Source organism: Anolis carolinensis, chromosome 1 (genome assembly GCF_035594765.1).
Source record: "Anolis carolinensis isolate JA03-04 chromosome 1, rAnoCar3.1.pri, whole genome shotgun sequence".
NCBI lineage: Eukaryota > Metazoa > Chordata > Lepidosauria > Squamata > Dactyloidae > Anolis > Anolis carolinensis.
In genome coordinates, this window is record NC_085841.1 from 181,946,934 (window position 1) to 181,966,813 (window position 19,880).

Consider the following 19,880-nt stretch of genomic DNA (forward strand, 5'->3'; position numbering starts at 1 on the left):
ATATTTGACCATTCTCAAACAATGTGTCTTCTTCTACCCCAGCCTCTCATGTCATGATGGCTGTACTTCCTCCAATATGGTTGCAAAATATTTATTATTATTATTATTATTATTATTATTATTATTATTATTATTGACACAACAACATAGTCTGACACAACAAACAAGATAGATATGCTGGATTTTGTATCACAAAATCACAAGTCGAACACTTCCCAAGTGTTTAGGACTGTGTGATGTATTTTCGGATTATGCGTGCAGACCCCAGTAGGGTGGCCTTTTGCAGTTGGCAGATCGTAATTTTGTCAATGTCTATTCTTTCCAAATGTCGACTGAGATCTTTTGGCACGGCACCCAATGTGCCGATCACCACCGGGGCCACCTGTACTGGTTTCTGCCAGAGTCTTTGAAGTTCGATCTTGAGGTCCTGATAGCGGCTGAGTTTTTCCTGTTGTTTTTCGTCAATGCATCTGTCACCTGGAATGGCAACTACTTCTTCTTCTTCTTCTTCTTCTTCTTCTTATTCTTATTATTATTATTATTATTATATTTTTTCCTGCCTCTCCTCATGGCTCAAGGTGGGTTATAGCACAATTAAAACACATAAGCATTGTAAAAAAATTATAAATACAAATATGAAAGTGTATGTCTATAAAAGATATATATTAAAACATTTTTCCATAAAATACATATTAAAATTCACAGAACAAAGACTTAACACAAGTTTAAAATTAATGCTTAAAAATGGCTGGGTATTCCTGCCAGAAGAGATAGATCTTTAGTTGGTTTTTAAATTCCAACAACTTATTTAGCTGTCGGAGCTCTTCCAACAGGTTGATCCATATTCTTGGGGCAGCCGATGAAAAGGTCCCCTGGGTGACGGTCATTCAAGGATAATTTGGGGTTTCCATTTGATTTGGGGTTCCCTTTTCATGCAAACACTATGGAAATAGACAAAGCAAACGATGTTTCAACAAAAAGAACACATTTCTGGGGTGGGTGTGTGGAGACAGAGATGTTATACCACCTGAGAGGTTGATAAGTATTTAATAGCACATGCTAGAAGAAGAAGTAAAATGCTCTTTATCAACCAACCTCACAGGAGGTTGCATGTTGAATAAGTTATCTTTAAGAAAAAGTTAGCAGTCTAATTTTCTTTGCAAGGGTATATGGCATCCATAACCACTTCATGCCAGTATCTCTGCATGTGCATACGTTTGCATGCAATCAGAAATATGTACATGCTTGTGTGTTTGTGTGTACATGTCATGATCAAGTACACTGGTTTTCAACTTGTGGTTCCCCAGGTGTTTTGGCCTACAACTCCCAGAAATCCTAGCCAGTTTACCAGCTGTTAGGATTTCTGGGAGTTGAAGGCCAAAACATCTGGGGACCCACAGGTTGAGAACCAGTGATCTAGCAGAATATGCACGTATTTCTATTTTCTGTCATCTCAAGAACAAAGGAATGAGAGTAATTAAATGACTCAAGTTCATTTCGATCTGTTGCCAAAAACCACAATTCCATTTTCTTCAACATTAACGTTCAAATAGTGTTCAGCAAGCTGGTCCTCTCTTTTGCTCTCCAATTAATACATCATTTTCCAGCCAACCCTAAAGGAAACCATACAGAGCACACACCACTAAGAAAGTGGGGGTGATGGAGCAAATCTGGTTTACATCTTAAACACACAAAGGTATTTTGAAGCTTCCAAAAGTGTGGCATTGCATTGTAATTAGAAACCCATTTAGAGCCATTTGACAAACAATTGTCACATTTACATCCCAGCCAATTGGCACCTCAACTGTTTCTCCACATCTTGTTGATGGAATTGTGCCTATACCACTTTTATCATTTCATCCCCAAACATTTCCACAGTACCCAAGTTTTGCTAAAAGAGCTCAATTGCCCATACAGATTTAATTATTTGCATGATATTTGGATCTAAAGAGGAGAAATTAGATTTTATTTTTAATGGTACCATTGTGTTTTTTCTCATCATCTGGCAGAATCATTGGCAGGATATCATAATGCATACACTTGCCATTGTATGCACTTAAAAAAGCTGTATGAACTTTAAAAACAACAAAACAATGTGTCAGGTAGAAGAAGGTAGCTATCTTCTTTCATATGTATGAAATATACATAAAGGGAGGATTTTATTATGTGAAATTGCATTCATATAGACCAAGAGCATTCTGGAATCCAAGAAAATTACACCAGGTTCTTTCCTGAAAGTTTGAATTACTTGTCATTTCTTCAGTATAGGAAATTAATGTAGAACTACAGTCATTCCTGTAGAATGAAGACTGTTCAATGGAGGCTGTTCGTTTATCTTCACCATGCATGCTTTTAAAGTGCTGTTTCATTTACAATCTGTTTTGCAAATAGAAACTATAACTGTGATAGAAATGACTGTCCTGGAGCATCCTTTCCCAACCAAGAGCATCCAAGATGTGTTTCATAACACCTCATATTGAGGAAGTTGAGCACAGAGGCCCATAGGCGAGAAGGCACATGGGCAAGAGAGCCTGATGAGGGAATCTGAGCACAAATGCCCATGGGGAAAGAGGCACAAAGTCAAAGAAGAGTATTTCCTTTTTATGCACATGTATGAAGGCCCCAGTAGATGCAGGGGATACTGAGAACTCATACCCTGTAACAGTAATATGTCTCATTGTACTTCCCAAATGCTTCTTACTACTAAGGACATTTGTTGGCATTTAGTTTGTGGTAGTGCTATTTTTCTGTAGATAGATATACCAACTTATCACATTGAGAAATTTCCCAGTTATAGGACACCCCAGCTTCTTTTCAAGCATGGAGAGGTACTGAGCTCATCACATGAGTTAAACTACTTCTGGCAATTGTGCATAGCCCTCCATGATTGAAAAGAAGCAGAAGTGGCTGAAAGGAGGGAACTCCGGAAATCAATCTCATCACATTGAGAAATTTCCCTCTCGTAGGACACTTCAGCCTCTTTTCAAGCATGGAGAAGCACAGAGCTCATCACATGTTCCAGGTTTGAAAAGAGGCAGAAATGTCCTGAAAGGAGGGAACGCTGAACATGGGCTAGCAATCATGTTCAGAGCTCCTGCCTCTTATCACACTTTACTCACATCTTTACAACTGAAAAAGAGATGTGATGGGAACAGAGTCAGTCCAACAATAGGCGAATTAAGCGGTCGCTTGGGGCGCAAAACATACGGGGGCACAGTTGAGACTGTTTTTTCTGTTGATTCCTTGTAAAACATGATATTTTGGTGCTTAATTTGTAAAATCTTAATGTAATTTGATGCTTAATAGGCTTTTCCTTAATCCCTTCTTATTATCCAACATTTTCACTTATCCAACGCTTTTATTTTTCAGTTATTGTTTTTTGGGGGGGCGCCAAAATTCTGTTTGCCTACACTTGAAAAATACCTAGGGCTGGCTCTGGATGGGAACCATCAAAGTTTCCCATTCTGTTTCATTGCCAACCATTATCAGTCTTTTGTATCCTCTGGGGTTCGATGCAGATCAGTAGGATCCCTTGGAAAGCAGTGGTTTTAACCTGGATCACTGTTTCTTAGGCAGAACAATTTTTCCCATGGGAAGATGAGGTTTTAAATTGTTTCAGTCTCCTTTAATGAAAAGGGCTTTGGGCAGGGCCAATGATCTCTTGGTTTTCGGATATTGTTGTTTCTTGTGATCAAAAACAAAAACATTTTACTGACCTTGTGATGAATATAAGACTAATGTAATGCCAGCTCTTAAGTTTCCACATATGAGTGTGATGGGGAGGCAGAATGCGAAATGGGACGGCTGACGATGTAAGAGGGGCGATTCTTTACCTTAAAGGGATGGTCACCCATGTTTTCCCTTCTCAATCTTATGCAGTCGATAGGTATGAATCTCAATTGGAATAAAAGTGGGTTATAAATCAAGCAAATAAATCCAAATACATATAGAAAAGGGGAGGGGGTGAATATCTGCTTCTTGTTTCAATAATCTAAATGAAATTATTGGCAAAAAGAATCTAAAACCACCAAAAGTATAAACCAATTGAGGGATAGTGATCTATATTATTGTGTCTCTTCCAAATTAGTTGTTCAATTTGTATTGGGAAGTGTCTGGTGGGTTTTTTTTAACATACTATTTTAGACTTGTGGAATAGTTAGTTTTGTGATAACAGCATTTGCAAGTCTGTTTTCTGTTCTTTTTTCATTGCTAGGCAATACAACTTTTGTTAGCCCCAGTGACTAAGAGTAATACCTCCTATTTAATTCTTTATTTTCAGACCAAGGCTGACTTTCTGCATGACCATCACTCACTTGTGCAAAAATCCAAAACAAACTCCATTCATCTTTCCTGATTTACACAAATCATTGTACAGCCAAATTCCCCCAACCTTGTGCTCATGCAAAACTGTCAGTGAGACCTTTGACTGAGCAGAAAGGACTGAATTTGGCTGGTGTTTTGAATAACTTTCATGGATTTGTGCATGCTGTTTCTTCATTGATTCACAAAGCTCATGTGCCTTATTTCCATCCATGTGACCTCTTACTATAGCCATCATTCCATTTTTCTTTCCTATCAGAGTGAAATTGGACACAGCCCTCCTCCTGCCTACACCCCTATGTCAGGAGTAAGTATTTCACAACCAACTTTCATCATTGAGGGGTTTGTCATTTAAAAAAAAAAAAACATATCCTTTTCTTTTTCTCTGCTATGCCTCCTACCCTCATTTGCTCCTCTTATTCTAGGTATTTAACATCTGTGTCATAGTAACTCTCTATTTTTCTTTGTTGGTCAGTGTTGTTAATTCATTGTCCCACCTTTCTGGATAACAGGGGAATGATAATAATTTCAAGATAAGGAAGCGCTAAATGGTTTGGAAAGTCACTCTCAGGCTTAAATACATCTTGTGGGAAATTTAGCCCTGAAAGACTGCAAGTGTTGCCCTAGCTCTGGCACTGCTGATGAAGTTGTGTGTTTGTATGTTTGTGCCCACCTGCCTGCATTCCAATCAGTCATCAGATATTGGAATGGCTTGAGAAGGTGCCCTGTGTCTTTAAATTTACATCTGAAAAGCAACTATGAGATGGATTATCTTAATTCAGAGATAAATGAATATGGCAGATACAGGTGCCATCAGTTTTAAAATCTGTGCACTGAAAAGTTTGATTTTGGATGCAATGGAAAAGATATGAACTTATCTATATTCGCCCCTCCAACCTCTATTTCTTCAATGCATGTTTGTGTGGAGCATGAGTGTCCACTCTCTCTTTCTGTAAGCTGCACACCTTTCTGGTTTTCAAGGACACCAGATGTCCATCCGTAAGTACTGTATTACATTTGAACACAATGCATCGCATAGTCCTAGATTAATTAAGCAGTTTACTGATTTTATCCAAGATGTTGATCCTGTTGTTCAGGGCTATGCCTTTTAAATTTTATATGGATATCCAATGATCTGAAAAATGGAGAGAAAATAGTAGCCACTGTTATTTCTAGGCAGGGTTAGAAGAACCAACTATCGCAATCAGATTACTCCTTACAGCCCTTCTGCCTTTTCTGTTGATGGGATTATCATTGTTTCTGATTTTTATACCAATACACTTTGTAACGAACTCAGGCAGGGGGGAATTTTTTGAATCCCACCACTGCCACCAATTTGCAAAGATGTCAGAAGGGGGAGAAATCTTTTTTTAAATCCCACGTCTGACACCAATTGTGGAGAAGGATGATGTTTTTATTAAATTATATTATATATATAACTATATCCACTGCCACCAGTTATTAAAGATGTTTTTATTCAAAAGCTGCCACCAAATTATAGAGGTTTTATAATGCTGCCACCAAATGTTCTTGCCACCACTATAGGAATATTTAGCCACTGGCTACTTAGAGAGGAGACCTTTAAAATTTTATGTTTCTTCTTTCTTCTTCTTGTTTATTCTTGATGAATATGTGTATATATGACAGAGACTGAGATGTTAAAAAGAACAATAACACGTTTATTGAGGCACAAGCTTAATGGTTACAATAACTTTTCTTCTTCGAGGCACTTTGACTAACAGTTGCAATAACAGAATGAGGTGATTCAAACTTCTTAAAATGTCACTTCTTTCTCCACTGCTTTAACCTGCAGTCACCCGGTGAATTTCAATCACAGACTATCTGTTCCTAATATGGAAGCAGACTACCTTAAAATAAGCCACCAAATTATTTTTTAAATGACTCAAACTCTTGAGTCTCCCTGATCCCCTCAACTGAGAATCAGACTTCCCTGTACCTTATCAGGGCACAGATTACTTAAAATCAACCTTCTCTGACCACAGACTGAGTTTCCCTCCAAATTCTGCTCTCTCTTCAGATAAACGCAGTTGGCTCCGCCCCCTTCTCCTTGGCAACCACTCATGAGAGCAGAGTAACTGAAATATTGACTCTTTCAAAACACAGTTAAACATGGCATCTGTAAACTAAAAAAAAAAAAATCACACTTCGTTACACACTTGTTTTCTCTCTCTTTAGACAAGGGTGTTCTGTACTTCCATTCCAGGAAAGTGACATTTTAAAGGGGGGGGGGGTAGGAAAAGGCAGCAAGAGGCTGGTTCCTATCACTTATGGTATGGCATGGTTAGGGCATGCAGGCACAGCAGAGAGATCCACCATCATGGTCTAAATCCAAGCCTGAAGCTGGCTTTGTTACTAGATGAACCCTGGAATGAGAGAAGAAGCGTTAAATTGCACTAATCCATTAGGTAGGAGGACTACCCCCCCCCCCCCCAAAAAAATACCTGGTGATATTGTATCTTCAAAATCCTCAGAAGTATATTAAATGATCAAAGACCAATGCACACTTACTTACTCTAAACATATGGAGGATACTTCAAAATACACATTGTGCTTCTAAGAGTCTTCATATTTATAGATGTTTCAGTGATAATGGATAGGGAGAGTAATTTGCCCATCCATTCCTGGTTTGAAAGTATTATTTTCCATTTAATTGTGCAGTTCGTACTTTGAAAGTAGTTGATATACTCCAGAAACTTTGTTTTTGTGGCTGAGGGTAGTACTATTATTTCCTTCAGTCTAGTCATTTCGTTTATAATTTTCCTTAATGAAATTATACCATTTTCACCTTCCAATGTGCAGACTGCAAAAGCAAACTTTTTGCAGTTTAATAAACTTTTTCCATGTTGATATGATAGAACCAATTAGGAACAACAATCATGATACATAGTGAATCAGCCAGTGTGATGTAGTGTTTGAGTGTTAGACTAGAATCTTGGGAGTCCAGAATTCAAATGCCCACTCAGCTATGGGAACCCACTGGACAAATCAGACTCTCTTTCAGCCATAGAGGAGGGCAATGGCAAATTCTCTCTGAATAAATCTTGGCAAGAAAACTCCAGGATCACTTGACTTCAAGGCACATAGCAGCAACAAGCAACCTTCAATGATGCTAAACAAACACCAGCAGTTATCCAAGAAATCCACAATGTATCTGTATATAGACACCATGTGGTATATCTAGGTAAGCATCTGATACAAATCGGTGCATACATACAGACCTCACAAAAATCCTTTTCAGATGCAAAATAATTGACTGCAAGCAAATGTAGAAAACAAGATTTCAAAGCACGAAAGGACATTGCTAAATATCACTGTTGAGGGAGTTCTTGGCCAACTCTAAGTGTCACAGCTGTGATTCACAAGATCCAAAGTTGCATTCAAAATTACCCATTCTAGGGGTCTTTGCAAACTACCACCTGTGAAGTTTGGCATAAACATCTGGGGAAGTCTATAATGAATTTGAATTTGGGTGAGCTTGACAGAACTGATGTGGCAGCTCAGCTCAAAACACTCCTAGATCACTTTAGAAACTTCCCTGATCCACTGACACATGTAGAAGGTGAGATATTATTTTCAGTGCTAACAGGTATTTGTTATTTAAATGAGGGGGAGTAATATTTTCACATAAGAAAACATTTATAACAGAATTAAATCAAACCAGATCTTGAAAAATTCTATTTTTGAAATTTTCATTAATGACTAAAAAGTTGAAAGTTGACAAGAACATTTTAATCATTCAAACATTAGAAATTGCTAAAGTTGTGATAATCACAATGAAATTGTGATCATTGTTTCCATTCCAGTTGGAATTGAGGAAGGCATCAATAAAACAAACTTTTGTTGGGGTCTGCTGAATCAGTTATTCTGAACAATATGCTAAGAACAAAGGCCAACCTAGAAAATACAGGTTGAACTCCAGAGCATAAAGGCCTAAACCCAATTGTTGTTCTAGATAGAATAAAGCCACTGAATCAAGTATCTATAATAGAGCCACTGGGGAAATCAGCACCCACCCCACATCGCCTGATTTCATGGGGGGAAGGGTAGCATGGAACGTGTGTGGCGTGCACGGCTTCCCTGCCCCCATTTATTTATTTATTTATTTATTTACAGTATTTATTTTCCGCCCTTCTCACCCTGAAGGGGACTCAGAGCAGATTACAATGGCCATATACATGGCAAATACTCAATGCCATTAGACATACAACATATAGACAGACACAGATGAAATTCAACATTTTCCAGCTTCTGGCTTCATGAGGATATGCTCAGTTCCGGCCACAGGGGGAGCTGCTGCTTCATTGTCCACTTATGACACCGAGTCTTTGATGTAGTACTTCCTCATTCCTTTCCGCATGCTGCTGGAAGTTTTTATGGTGCCATTTTGTATTACCTTACATGGAGTTCTATGTTTTTTACAGAACCAGTTCATCTACAGAGATGGGACGCTGGCTGCAGAACAAGGAGTTCCTTTGCCATACCGAGCTGCCATACCAAGCATAGCACCTGAACCTCCCATCTTGCAAGGTGCTGCAGAAATCTGTGATGATACTTGTTGCAATGGCACTTTACGGAAACAGGTAGCTAGTATTTCACAGGAAGACAGTATCACTCAGAGGTACAGTGCTGACCCAACTGGCTTCATATCAGAGCGGGGGCCAAGAAATGAGCTGGATGAAGATGGCTACATGACTCCAATGCCAGAAAAGGCAAAAGCAGGTAAATTCCCAGCATGTAATAACAATAGCAGACTTTTGATTGGGAACAACACCAGAATGCCATCTCCATCTAAGACTTTCACTAGATGATCTTCTGGATGCTCAGAACAGTGACTTTGCAGATGTTTTCTTCTTAGTATGATGAGCTTTGGATGATTTGTTATGCTAAATCATTTTGTCTATCAGTTAGATGAAGCCAAAGAAAGATAGCTAGCTAGATAGATATATGAAGTTTTATTTATATCTAGCCCCTGTTCCCAGAAGGGACACAGGGTACATCACAGCAACTAACAGTTAAAACTATAAAACTATAAACTAAGAGCATTTGCTAATGACTTCCTAATAATTTTTGAAGATCCAATAAAAATATCAGAGAAGTACTACTGTCAATGCTGCAAGATTTTGGAAGAGTATCAGGACTCTAAATAATTTTTTTAAAACCCACAAAAATCCTTAACATTGTGTTGTCGAAGGCTTTCATGGCTGGAAACACAATTCTTAACATTGATTTTTAATGTAACAAAATGAACATAATTAAACCACATCTTCACATTCTCTCCCCAATTGGATATTTTTAGTCTAGTAACCCATTTTTTCACTTTTCCCTACACTCCAAGTGATCATATTTGTGTGAAGAGGGAAATTCTCTACTATGGAGTTTACCTCATCCCCACTAGCAGAGGCAGCATTGTTGGTGATGATTGTTGGATGATGAGGAACAATTTACTTATATTATTCAAGAATACAGATAGATACAGGTTGTGCATCCCTTATATGGAATTCCAAAATACTCCAAAAATGTCCATCTGGGTGGCTGAGAGTGTGACACCTTTAATTTCTGATGTTTTGATGTACATAGACTGTTTTTCATGCACAGAATTATGAAAACATATTGGGTATCATATCATATCACTCTTTGTATAAGGTATATAAGTGAAAGTTGTGTTTACATTTGGCCCACTTCCCCAAGGTATTTCATCATGTATCTATATGTAAACATAAGTATTCCAAAATCACCAACAATTCTGGTCCACAAGTATTTCAGATAAGGGATAGTCAACCTGTGTATGTGTGGGAGAAAAAGAGTGCTGAAGGCAGCTTATATACATCCCTAATCCTCCAGCCAAATTCGGTGGCCCTTGTAATTTGCATCCCTGGTTTAAAACATTTTGATATCTGAAAGTGAGATTACATTTGTTCTCTGCTCAACATTACTTCGCAAATTAGTGTTACTCTTGGCTTCTTCATATTTTCCTTCTTAAATTCCACTAATGGCATCTTCACAATCTGCCAGGCAATGTGATGATTATGGTTATTATGAATGCCGTTGTTGTTTTTCACTGAGGCTGAAAAAGCAATGTAGAGATGATGTATTTGGCAATGCTCAGACATTTTAGCACATTTTACTCAGGCCTGAAATACAGTGAATATTTTAGATTTGGATTTCTTGTACATTAAGGTCCAGTTGAGCATCCTAAAGATACCACCTAAAAATCACAGGATTTTTGTAAAAGGATACATGTAGGCAGGGAAAAAAATATTCCCCTGGTGTTATACATTAAAAGCTGTCATTTACCCCCCCCCCCCCCCCCCAGAATACTTCACCTTGGCGAATGAAGATAAAGATGAAGTATACATTGGTCTTTTGTTTCAGATGTACATGTTCTGTGATACAACAAATAATTCTATAAATTACAGAGCCAAGTATAGCTTTCACCCTTCCATCCAATAAAGCATATAACTTTATGTGAGATAAGCTCAGAAAAGTGTATACAAGCCCAATGAATTCAGGTATATTCAAGTAGCTGTTTTTTTTTCCTTCTAGTTCTCTATTGTAAAACAGGATACTTTATATTATTTTATTGCTAAAAAAAATTCTCAACCAGCCTTTCTGAACATTTATCAGGGTAGTATACAAAATATATAAGATATAATTAATCATATAAATATAAAATCAGAGTCATCATGATGTAGTGCTCTGATTATTATATTAGAGTTCTGGGGATTCATGTTTCAAACACCTCATCATAGGCAATCACTCGTGGCCAACTATTATTGTATTCCACAGATAGAGTTTTAGTAGTCGTCCGTAAGTGACTATGGAGACCTTATCTGGATCTACATGCTATTTCACAATGATGACATAGATGCCTGCTCAACCATAGAAAACCACTAGATTATCTTGAGCAAGTCAAGCTCTCATTCTTTGAAGAAGACACTGGCCAACATTCTCTGAATAAATCTTGTCAAGAATGCCAAAGGATAGGATAAACCTTTTGTCAACTTGGAGGCACATAATACAAGAATAAATGTAAAATACAACAAACATTAAAAACAGTTTTCAGTCCCAGCTAGAGTTGTATGTAAGTTTGATTAATTTAATAGGTCTACTCCAATTGGAAATGGCAATTACATTTAGGCCAATCAACAACAAGGAAATAGCCAATACAATAAAACAAGTAACCCACCCTTAAAATGCCAAGGCACACAGTACTGTTTTTATCTTGGTACTGGAAGAGTAGACATGTTGGAGTCCAAATATACTTCTTAAAGAAAGGATGTTCTACAGCTAGAATGCTATAGCAGAAGAGGGTCTCTCACTTGCTGTCACATAAGATACAAGGAAGAATTCCTGAGCAAAACTTATCTTCAGGCAGGCTATGTTAAAAGATGCCCCATCAAATACATGCATCTCAGCATTTTTATACTTTATAGGGAAGCACTAGCACCAGATGTGCATAGATAGCCACAGGAGCTCCTTTAGAATCAATTTAATTTAACCTGAGTAATTCAGTCAGAGTTCTAGCAGTTGCCTTCTATACTAGCCGACACTTTGAGGGCAGCTTCACATCCAAAATAATGTAGTAATACAGTTGGGAAATTATCAGAACATGAACTGGTATGCTTTTAATTAAGTGTCTCATGCGGCCCGCCCTGAGATATATATATATATATATATATATATATATGTATATATATAGTGTTGCAGTGTATATGATTATTTATTGTATTGTTTAATTGTATTGTGATATGTTGTTTTATATTTTGCTATATTGTACTGTTCTGGGCATGGCCCCATGTAAGCCGCCCCGAGTCCCCGTTGGGGAGATGGTGGCGGGGTATAAATAAAGTTTATTATTATTATTATTATTATTATTATTATTATTATTATTATTATTATTAGACTATTCCTGGAATGTCACAAATGGCCATAGCGTGTTAGCCTAATAGAAATAGTAAAAGGTATTCTCAATGAAGGAGACTTGAGCTTAAAGAGATAAAGCTAAGGAATTACTCTCAAACTACAACACTTCCCTCATGGAACTACAACCCTATCTTGAATAAACTGCACACCCAATTTCCACAAGTCAGCCACCTACCCACAGTGCTTTCAACCTTATTGACAGAAATATTTTTGAAGAGTTAGAAATGCACAACCGAGTTGTGCATTTATTATTGTTTTGTATTCACCATCCCTATGCAGCCCCTAGTTTAGGGCCTACGTGTAGGAACTGTGAAAGTTCCCCAGTTCCCACTTACTGGGAGCAGCTACTGTGATCAGCCAAGAGGCCTGTTGATCGAGAAGCAGTTGGCTGATGGTTACATGCACACACACACTTAGGTGAACCATATCCAGCCCAAGGGAGAATTTGCAACAGGGTCCTACAAAGGAGATTGCACACAGGGGTAGGTGGGAATGTCAGTTACCAGCTTCATGATCAATAGAGGGACAGATCCCATTCAAGCACAATGGCTGATGCCCAGTGAGAGGGAATTGGGGGAATTGGGATGGGCTTCCATTCAGAGCACCATAACTATTCATAACTCCCCAAAAGGATTATGACAATCTTAAATAAAGTTGACTAAACCACAGTCCTCTTCATTACTGAGTTTGGATACCAGTTTAGCAACTGATTGTAATAAACAGAGAGCTACAGATGGCAAGGACTACTCCATATAGCTATAAATTAGTAGTGTCTCCATTGTGGCTAGAAATTGGCAATTGTTTTTCATATACAGGTTGAGCATCTCTTATCCATGAATCTAAAATCTTAAATTGTCCACATAGGTGGCTGAGAGATTCATTTACTATCTAGTAGTTCAGTGTATATAGCCTTTGCTTCATGCACAAAATTATTAAAACATGTTCAAACTATGGGTATAAGGTATATATGAAACATAAATGAATTTCTTATTGAAACTTGAGTTCCATCTTCAGGATATCTCATTATGTATATGTAAATAGGTAAAGGTTTCCCCTGACGTTAAGTCCAGTCATGTCTGACTCTGGGGGTTGGTGCTCATCTCCATTTCTAAGCCGAAGAGCCGGCGTTGTCCGTAGACACCTCCAAGGTCATGCGGCCGGCATGACTGCATGGAGCGCCATTATTGTAAATAGAGGTACAATATTCCAAAATTAGAAAACAATATGAAATCCAAAACACTACTGTTTCTAAATATATTGGATAAGGGACGATCAACCTGTACTCTATTGTGAGTCCCATTCAAAATAGGATGGCATTAAATAGACATATGTAGTCTTGATCTGAATGAGCACATTGTCCCAGACCAAGCCTCTACAGAATACAGATAAAGGTTGACTTTCTTTTTTAGTGATTCATTGTTTAATGGCACCACAACATAAATATATAAAGAGAATTGCCTTCAACCAGCTTCTATTCACAAGTGATTCATAGATCCAGCAGATTTTCTCTAACTGATATGCCTTTGATATTTTCCAGATCATCTACATCCAGTGGAGGAGAACCCATTTGTGTCTCGGAGGAAGAATGGTGACCTGCAAGCCCTGGACAACCCAGAATATCACAACAACAGCCAAAATGGGCCACCCAAAGTGGAGGATGAATATGTGAATGAGCCATGGTACCTCAACACTTTTGCCAGCACCTTTGAGAATTCTGAATATCTGAAGAAAAATGGGCTTCCATTGCCTGAGAAGCCCAAGAAGGCTTTTGATAACCCAGGTTACTGGAATCACAGCCTGCCTCCACGAAGTACCCTACAGCACCCGGACTACCTGCAGGAATATGGCACAAAATATTTTTACAAACAGAATGGAAGGATCCAGCCCATTGTGGCAGAGAATCCCGAATACCTCTCAGAGTTCACCCTGAAGCCCGGCACTATGCTGCCTCCTCCACCCTACAGACACCGAAACACAGTGGTGTAATCTCAGAAGACTTCAAGAAATGAGGAATCCATACCAGCACACTCTTTTCTCTCTCCCCCCTCTCTTTTTCCTCCCTCCCTTCCTCTCTTAATTTCTCTTCTCCTTTTCTTAACAGTCCCCCTACCCTCCATCCTGCCCCCAATTTGATGTCTACAAATCGAAGGCTATATTTAAGTCATTTGTTCCAGAAAGCTGGGAAGAGCGAAGCACAGATAAAAGCAGAACAGCCAGCCGCTCCTCACTTTTCATGCAGCTGGAAAAGCAGGAGGTCAGACAAGCCCATGAATACTAGTACAAGCCAGTGGCAGTGTTGCCTGCTGTCAAGCTAGTTCTCCGTGTAGGGATTCAGTTTGGAAGCTGCAGGGAAAGTCACACAGTGTCAATTTCTATTAGCAGGAAATGCTGAGCACTGCTGGAGAATTCCTGGAGAAAGCAATGCCATTTTGGAATGGCGGGTGGGGCTGTGAGGTTAAAAAAGGACAATTTTTATATCATAAGTAATGACATAGTAACTGAGATTGAGAATCCAATTTATTTCTTTAACATTTTTTATTCTGCCACCTAAACACAATGCCTAACTGAGCTTGCTATACCCATTGGCTTCGCCGGAATCCATTCTAAGGAATCATGTCAAAAGATCCGAAAACTCTTCTCTTCTGCCAGTTCCCTTTTTGCATCATTTTGGATAGTTTGGGGTCTGTTTCCTAATAGGAGAGATCCCATTATGCCATGTTTCTGTGCATAGCAGCACCACAGGTTTTCTACAGATCAAAACAAGAACAAACATTTTGAGAGCAAAAATTATTTCAGGATTCAAATAACAAAATTATAGGGTAACACAAGCATCGTGCATCCTGAGAGCAAAATACTTACCAAGATTTATATGCATAGAGCCTCTTGTTCATATTTTATACTTTTTGAATACAAAATATAATAATTCTCCCCTCCATTTCTTTTTATCAACTGAAATTTGAAAGCACTAGGCAACACTGAAAATTGTAGAGAGTGGAGGAGAAAATTAACTTTTTATTTTATTTTATTTTTCCTTTTGGGTAAAATCCACCTGCTGCTAAGGAGGCAAGGATGGGAGGGAGACTTTAAACTGGAAAGAAGACAGTGGCTGGGTAAAATGCACATGGCAGATCACTGGAAGATTAGTTTGCACTTGTTTTGCCTTGGGTTTCTTTTGTTTATCTTCACTTTGAACTGTATTCTGGAATCTGAATGAAGCAATATGGAAGCGACCAGCAAAATAAAATAATTTAAAATGTAAAATGAATTATTATAATATATTATATATTAAAAAATTAAAAAGAGGACTGTGGAAATGCCAAAACAAAGTGAAATCAAGTCTTTGGAACTTCACCCATCGACGCAGCGACTGCTCATGGGAATATAATGGAAGGATAACTAGTGTTGAAGTTGCCTCGTGAAGGAAAATGGAGCAAACAAAAATGGACTTGTGGGGGGAAGGGTAGAGAAGATGGACAGGACTTACTTGAACTAACCATGTAAAAACTACTGTGAGACAACTGTCTGAGAATTATTGCTCTAGCACAAAGAAGAAATGCTAAACAAGGATTTGGAAATTAGGATTGTGCAAAGCTGTTATGTTCTTCATCATATCTGTAAATAATTTTCATGCACTTACAAATTTCTCTTCACCTTTGGCTTTTGACATGCTGATTTTTTTAAAAATATATTGTTTAGCTTCTTTAATTGAATTTTAATTGTAGCTTCCACAGTGGAATAAGCCAGCTGGCACAAAGGCATGGGGAAAATTGCCTTCATTGTCCTACCTTAATATATTTGAAGGAGACTATTGGAGAAACAAGAGTATCATAGCATATGCACTTTAGTATTCATTAAAGTACAGAGCAGAGTATAATAGGAAGGGAACAGTGTAGAGCGCTCTTCTTTGTGTTGACTCTTAGCATGGCAGCAAAGCAGTGGCTGAAACAAAGCAAGACCTTCTTAAGAATTTAGAGAAATGTATTAGAGAAACATGGTAGGGAGTGTTTTGTGATGTCCTCCAAGCTTACTCTGATAAGCAAATTTAGCTTATGCTTTCAGGAGATTACACATAACACAATATTATATAGCACAAAGCCTAAACATATCAGGCAGAGAAGAACCAGGGAGTGGAATCCAGTCCTGATGTAGTTTCACACCATGCACAACGTGACCAGTGCAGATTTCTACAACACATTCCTTTAACTCTCATGGTACTTGGTGTGCTCAGGCAACAACAGCTCCATATTGGTGATCTCCATATAGCAGAAATGGATAACTATGACACTTGGATAACTGTTGAAATTCAACAAATTGATTTCATAAGTTTAGTAAGGAAATTTGGACAGTTCTGGCTTTTCTGAAAGTGGCAGAGACCCACTTTAGTTCAGAGACCCATGAGTCCTGTGCAGGTGGCCCATCAAAATAATGAAAGTATCCAAAGTATTTAAAATTAATTTAAATACTTTGGATTAATAAGCAGACTAAAAAGATTCTGGCTACTATGCTGTATTCCCCTTCATCTGCCAATTTTTCCCCTGTAAATGGTGATCTAGGGCCAGCTGTTTTCAGAAGACTGTCATATTTCGGGTGAGTATGGTGGCAATGAAGAAAAATGTTATTAAAACATAATAAGGTTATGCATACTGTTAGCACTGTAAAAACAACAATAACAAAAACGTTAAGTGACAAAGCTACCATTGTTGAAGTGGCCCCAAGGGAGCTCCCTTTATTATTTTTATTTATTTATTTATTTAAAATGTTTATCTATGGGATCCCAAACATATCAAGTTTCCTAAGCTAAAACAATACAGAGGTAAAATGTTGGGGGGCGGGGAGAGAACAAATTAAAATATTACTGTTGAACAATTTAAGCAGACCTTTAAGATAAGTTTAAAGCTACTTGTGTGCTTGCTTACTTGGTTTGGTGGCTGTACATGCATTTTTGCTGCCCTTGGGATCTGGTACACTTCTTTTATGCTCATAAGAGCCTAACTCATTGATTCCCTTATCAACAACATTGTCTTCTACTGCCATTGAGATCTCCATAACTTATGATTATAACGGTGCTTGGTGTCTCCTTTCCTTGTTCTAGAGAGGGACTGGACAGAAACAAGTACTACTTTTTCTGGGGTTTTTTTACAACACTAACTTCATAAAAACTCACCAGAACTGGTATAAAATTGATCAAAATTTTTGTTTTCTTAACATCATGGCATTGGATTGCACTCTGAGCCAGCCCTCCTAGGACCATAGGAGTATGGAAGCCTCTGTATCTTCTATTACAGTATAGGATCTTATGATATACTCATCCTTTTAATGAAATAGGCTGAGTTTTGAGTGACAGACTGATGCATTCAGAGTCCATTTCTGCTGTGAGGTACTTTTCATTATGTATATCTTATGCCTTTTAACTATTTCCAAACTATGCATTTGTGAGAATAAATACTAAAAAAAGCCTAAATAAATAATCAAAATGGACCTATATACTGTATGAACAAATGAGCTTCCTTGGGCTAGAAACCATAAAAGTTTCTACTATGTTTCCTTAAAGAGTAGGCAGAATAATCCCTAATTTTATCCAGTTTGTCAAATTCTGCATATAGTGTTAGACTTCCCAGTTGTAAAATTACATTTTAGGATTTTTTTTCCTTAAATGTAAGCATTATTTAAATTGTTATGGCAAGTATAAATCATGGCTTCTTCCAACATGTTTAATCTGAAATATTTGAATCTAAGCTTCAAATAGATTTGAGTACTGTGTGAAGAAAGAAAGAGTGGGGAGGAAGAAGTGCTTTCAGTTGCCTTCATATGACGATAGATGCTCAATTGTCCTGATCCTTGAGGCAAAGGACCTCCTCACACATGTCACTGGAATAGCTGAGGATCACCGCGGATTGCGGCGATTGTGGAGGTGCCCAGTGGGGCGTAAGAGCCTGCCCCCCATATCCTGCAAAGTCCCAGCTTCCCTCCTATCTCATCACATGGGAGGAAGTGTCAGGCAGCTAGCTCAACCTGTAGATTTCTATGGATGCCTCCCTTCTTTCACCACTAGCAATTTTTTGGCGATGGTAGGGTTGTTGTTTTTTTGTTGTTGTTGTTGTTTTGCACTTTCACCATGGAAGTACTTCTCCAGGGTGTGATGGAAGCTGGTTGACTCTGACAAAACTGCTAAAAACTTGTTGCTGCTGCTGAAAAATAGCCCACGTGAAGAGATCCAAAGTTACATTGGACCTTCTTGGTCTTAAATGAAGAATGTGCCATAAGTCTTGAGGAAGACAGATATGTGCCACATGAGGAGCCTCAAGGGTCCTATAAGACTCAATTTATTCAGTCCACTCCATAGTATTTTTGAAATTGACTATGTGATTTTTTTAAAAAAAAATCAATTTACATTCATGGGTTAGCCTGCATCCTTCCCCAGTCTACCAAAGTCCATCATAAATTTTAAAAATGCTGCAAATTATGGTTAAAAATTATAAATAGAAAATCACAATTAAAAATTATATACAGTGTATATATGCTTGAAATGTGAAGCAGTACGTTCCTGGAACTAGATTAGAAAGTAGTCTGTCAAAATAGTATTCTACTTCTACCCCCCCCACCCCCCCACCCCCCCACCCCCCCACACACACAGAGGAAACTGCTTAATGCACCACTCTTAGCAATTAAGTTAATTTCTACATTAAAGAAAATAACACCCCACAGAGTGAAAGACAAGATAAACAGCCCCCTCCCCAGGCTATAATTGTATTTCTTTTTTCCCTTCAAAATATGGATTGTTGTTGCATATTTAACACTGAATTCTGTGGAATTTAGAAGGAACTCACATTGATACTTCAAGGCAAAATCCTAGGACCAGACTTTTCATCTATGCTAGAGATCCATCTCCATCTGTTTTGGGTTTTTGCAAATGAATGATCATTAATTAAAAGCAAACATAGAAAATAAGTACAACTAACAGGCAAAATAAGCAAATGGCACAAAAGAAAAAAGTTAGACTCAACAGTCCATGGCATGCCATTGGCAGTTTGCTTATTCTATGCTTACATGGTGCAAGTTCTTAGACTCATAAATGCCAACTGAATGGTATCTCCAGAGGTACAGATAGTTAGCTCTATTTCCAGGTTGCCTTTTGCCCTATTTTGGTAAACAGTTGAAGAAGATAACAAATGATGTGTTCCCAAAGGCCAAAATGTATTCTTAGTGCAATTCCATTTTTTATCTCACCCTTTAAAAAAGCTTATTTTCTAATAACGAGCATACCTCTTTTTAAATGCATAAAAGCTACTGTGTAGGATGATTTCATAGCAATCATGCTGCTAGAAATACAACAGGGTAAATACGCCTTCCAGTGTAGTCTTCACAGTGGTTGCCTTTCTGCTGTGACAACTCATCCTCAGGCAAGATGTCCTTCTGTTTGTGTTGTGACACTCTGTTAGCAATGCCAGCTGCTTGGAATCCTTTAGATTAAAGAAAACATCCCCTGCCACTTTGGAAGTCACAGGTATCAATATTGGTCAATTTGTGGGGGGAAAAACATTGAAAGATAGGCAATACCCTAGTAGAGCATTCTTTCAGTTAAATACTGGAGAAGAATCTTGCAAAAAGTGAAAAAC

The 19,880-nt window shown here is 38.1% G+C and overlaps 1 protein-coding gene and 1 long non-coding RNA gene across 8 annotated transcripts in view; one reads left to right on the plus strand and one right to left on the minus strand.

Moving 5' to 3' along the window:
* The window catches only part of erbb4 (erb-b2 receptor tyrosine kinase 4), a 1,019,841-nt gene extending 1,001,223 nt beyond the window's left edge, over positions 1–18,618 (plus strand). For 5 of the 7 annotated variants that reach the window (XM_062969123.1, XM_008113453.3, XM_062969127.1 and 2 more), the window contains 3 exons: positions 4,580–4,627; positions 8,763–9,060; positions 13,802–18,618. In XM_062969123.1, the coding sequence (XP_062825193.1) occupies positions 4,580–4,627; positions 8,763–9,060; positions 13,802–14,250 (795 nt within the window). In that variant the 3' untranslated portion in view covers positions 14,251–18,618. The remainder of the gene's footprint in view (positions 1–4,579; positions 4,628–8,762; positions 9,061–13,801) is intronic. The other 2 variants (XM_062969126.1, XM_062969124.1) reach the window with 1 other exon arrangement.
* LOC134295710 (uncharacterized) overlaps positions 14,887–19,880 on the minus strand; it is a 57,273-nt gene continuing 52,279 nt past the window's right edge. Inside the window, exon 3 of the long non-coding RNA XR_010002341.1 lies at positions 14,887–15,011. This is a non-coding gene — a long non-coding RNA (uncharacterized LOC134295710). The remainder of the gene's footprint in view (positions 15,012–19,880) is intronic.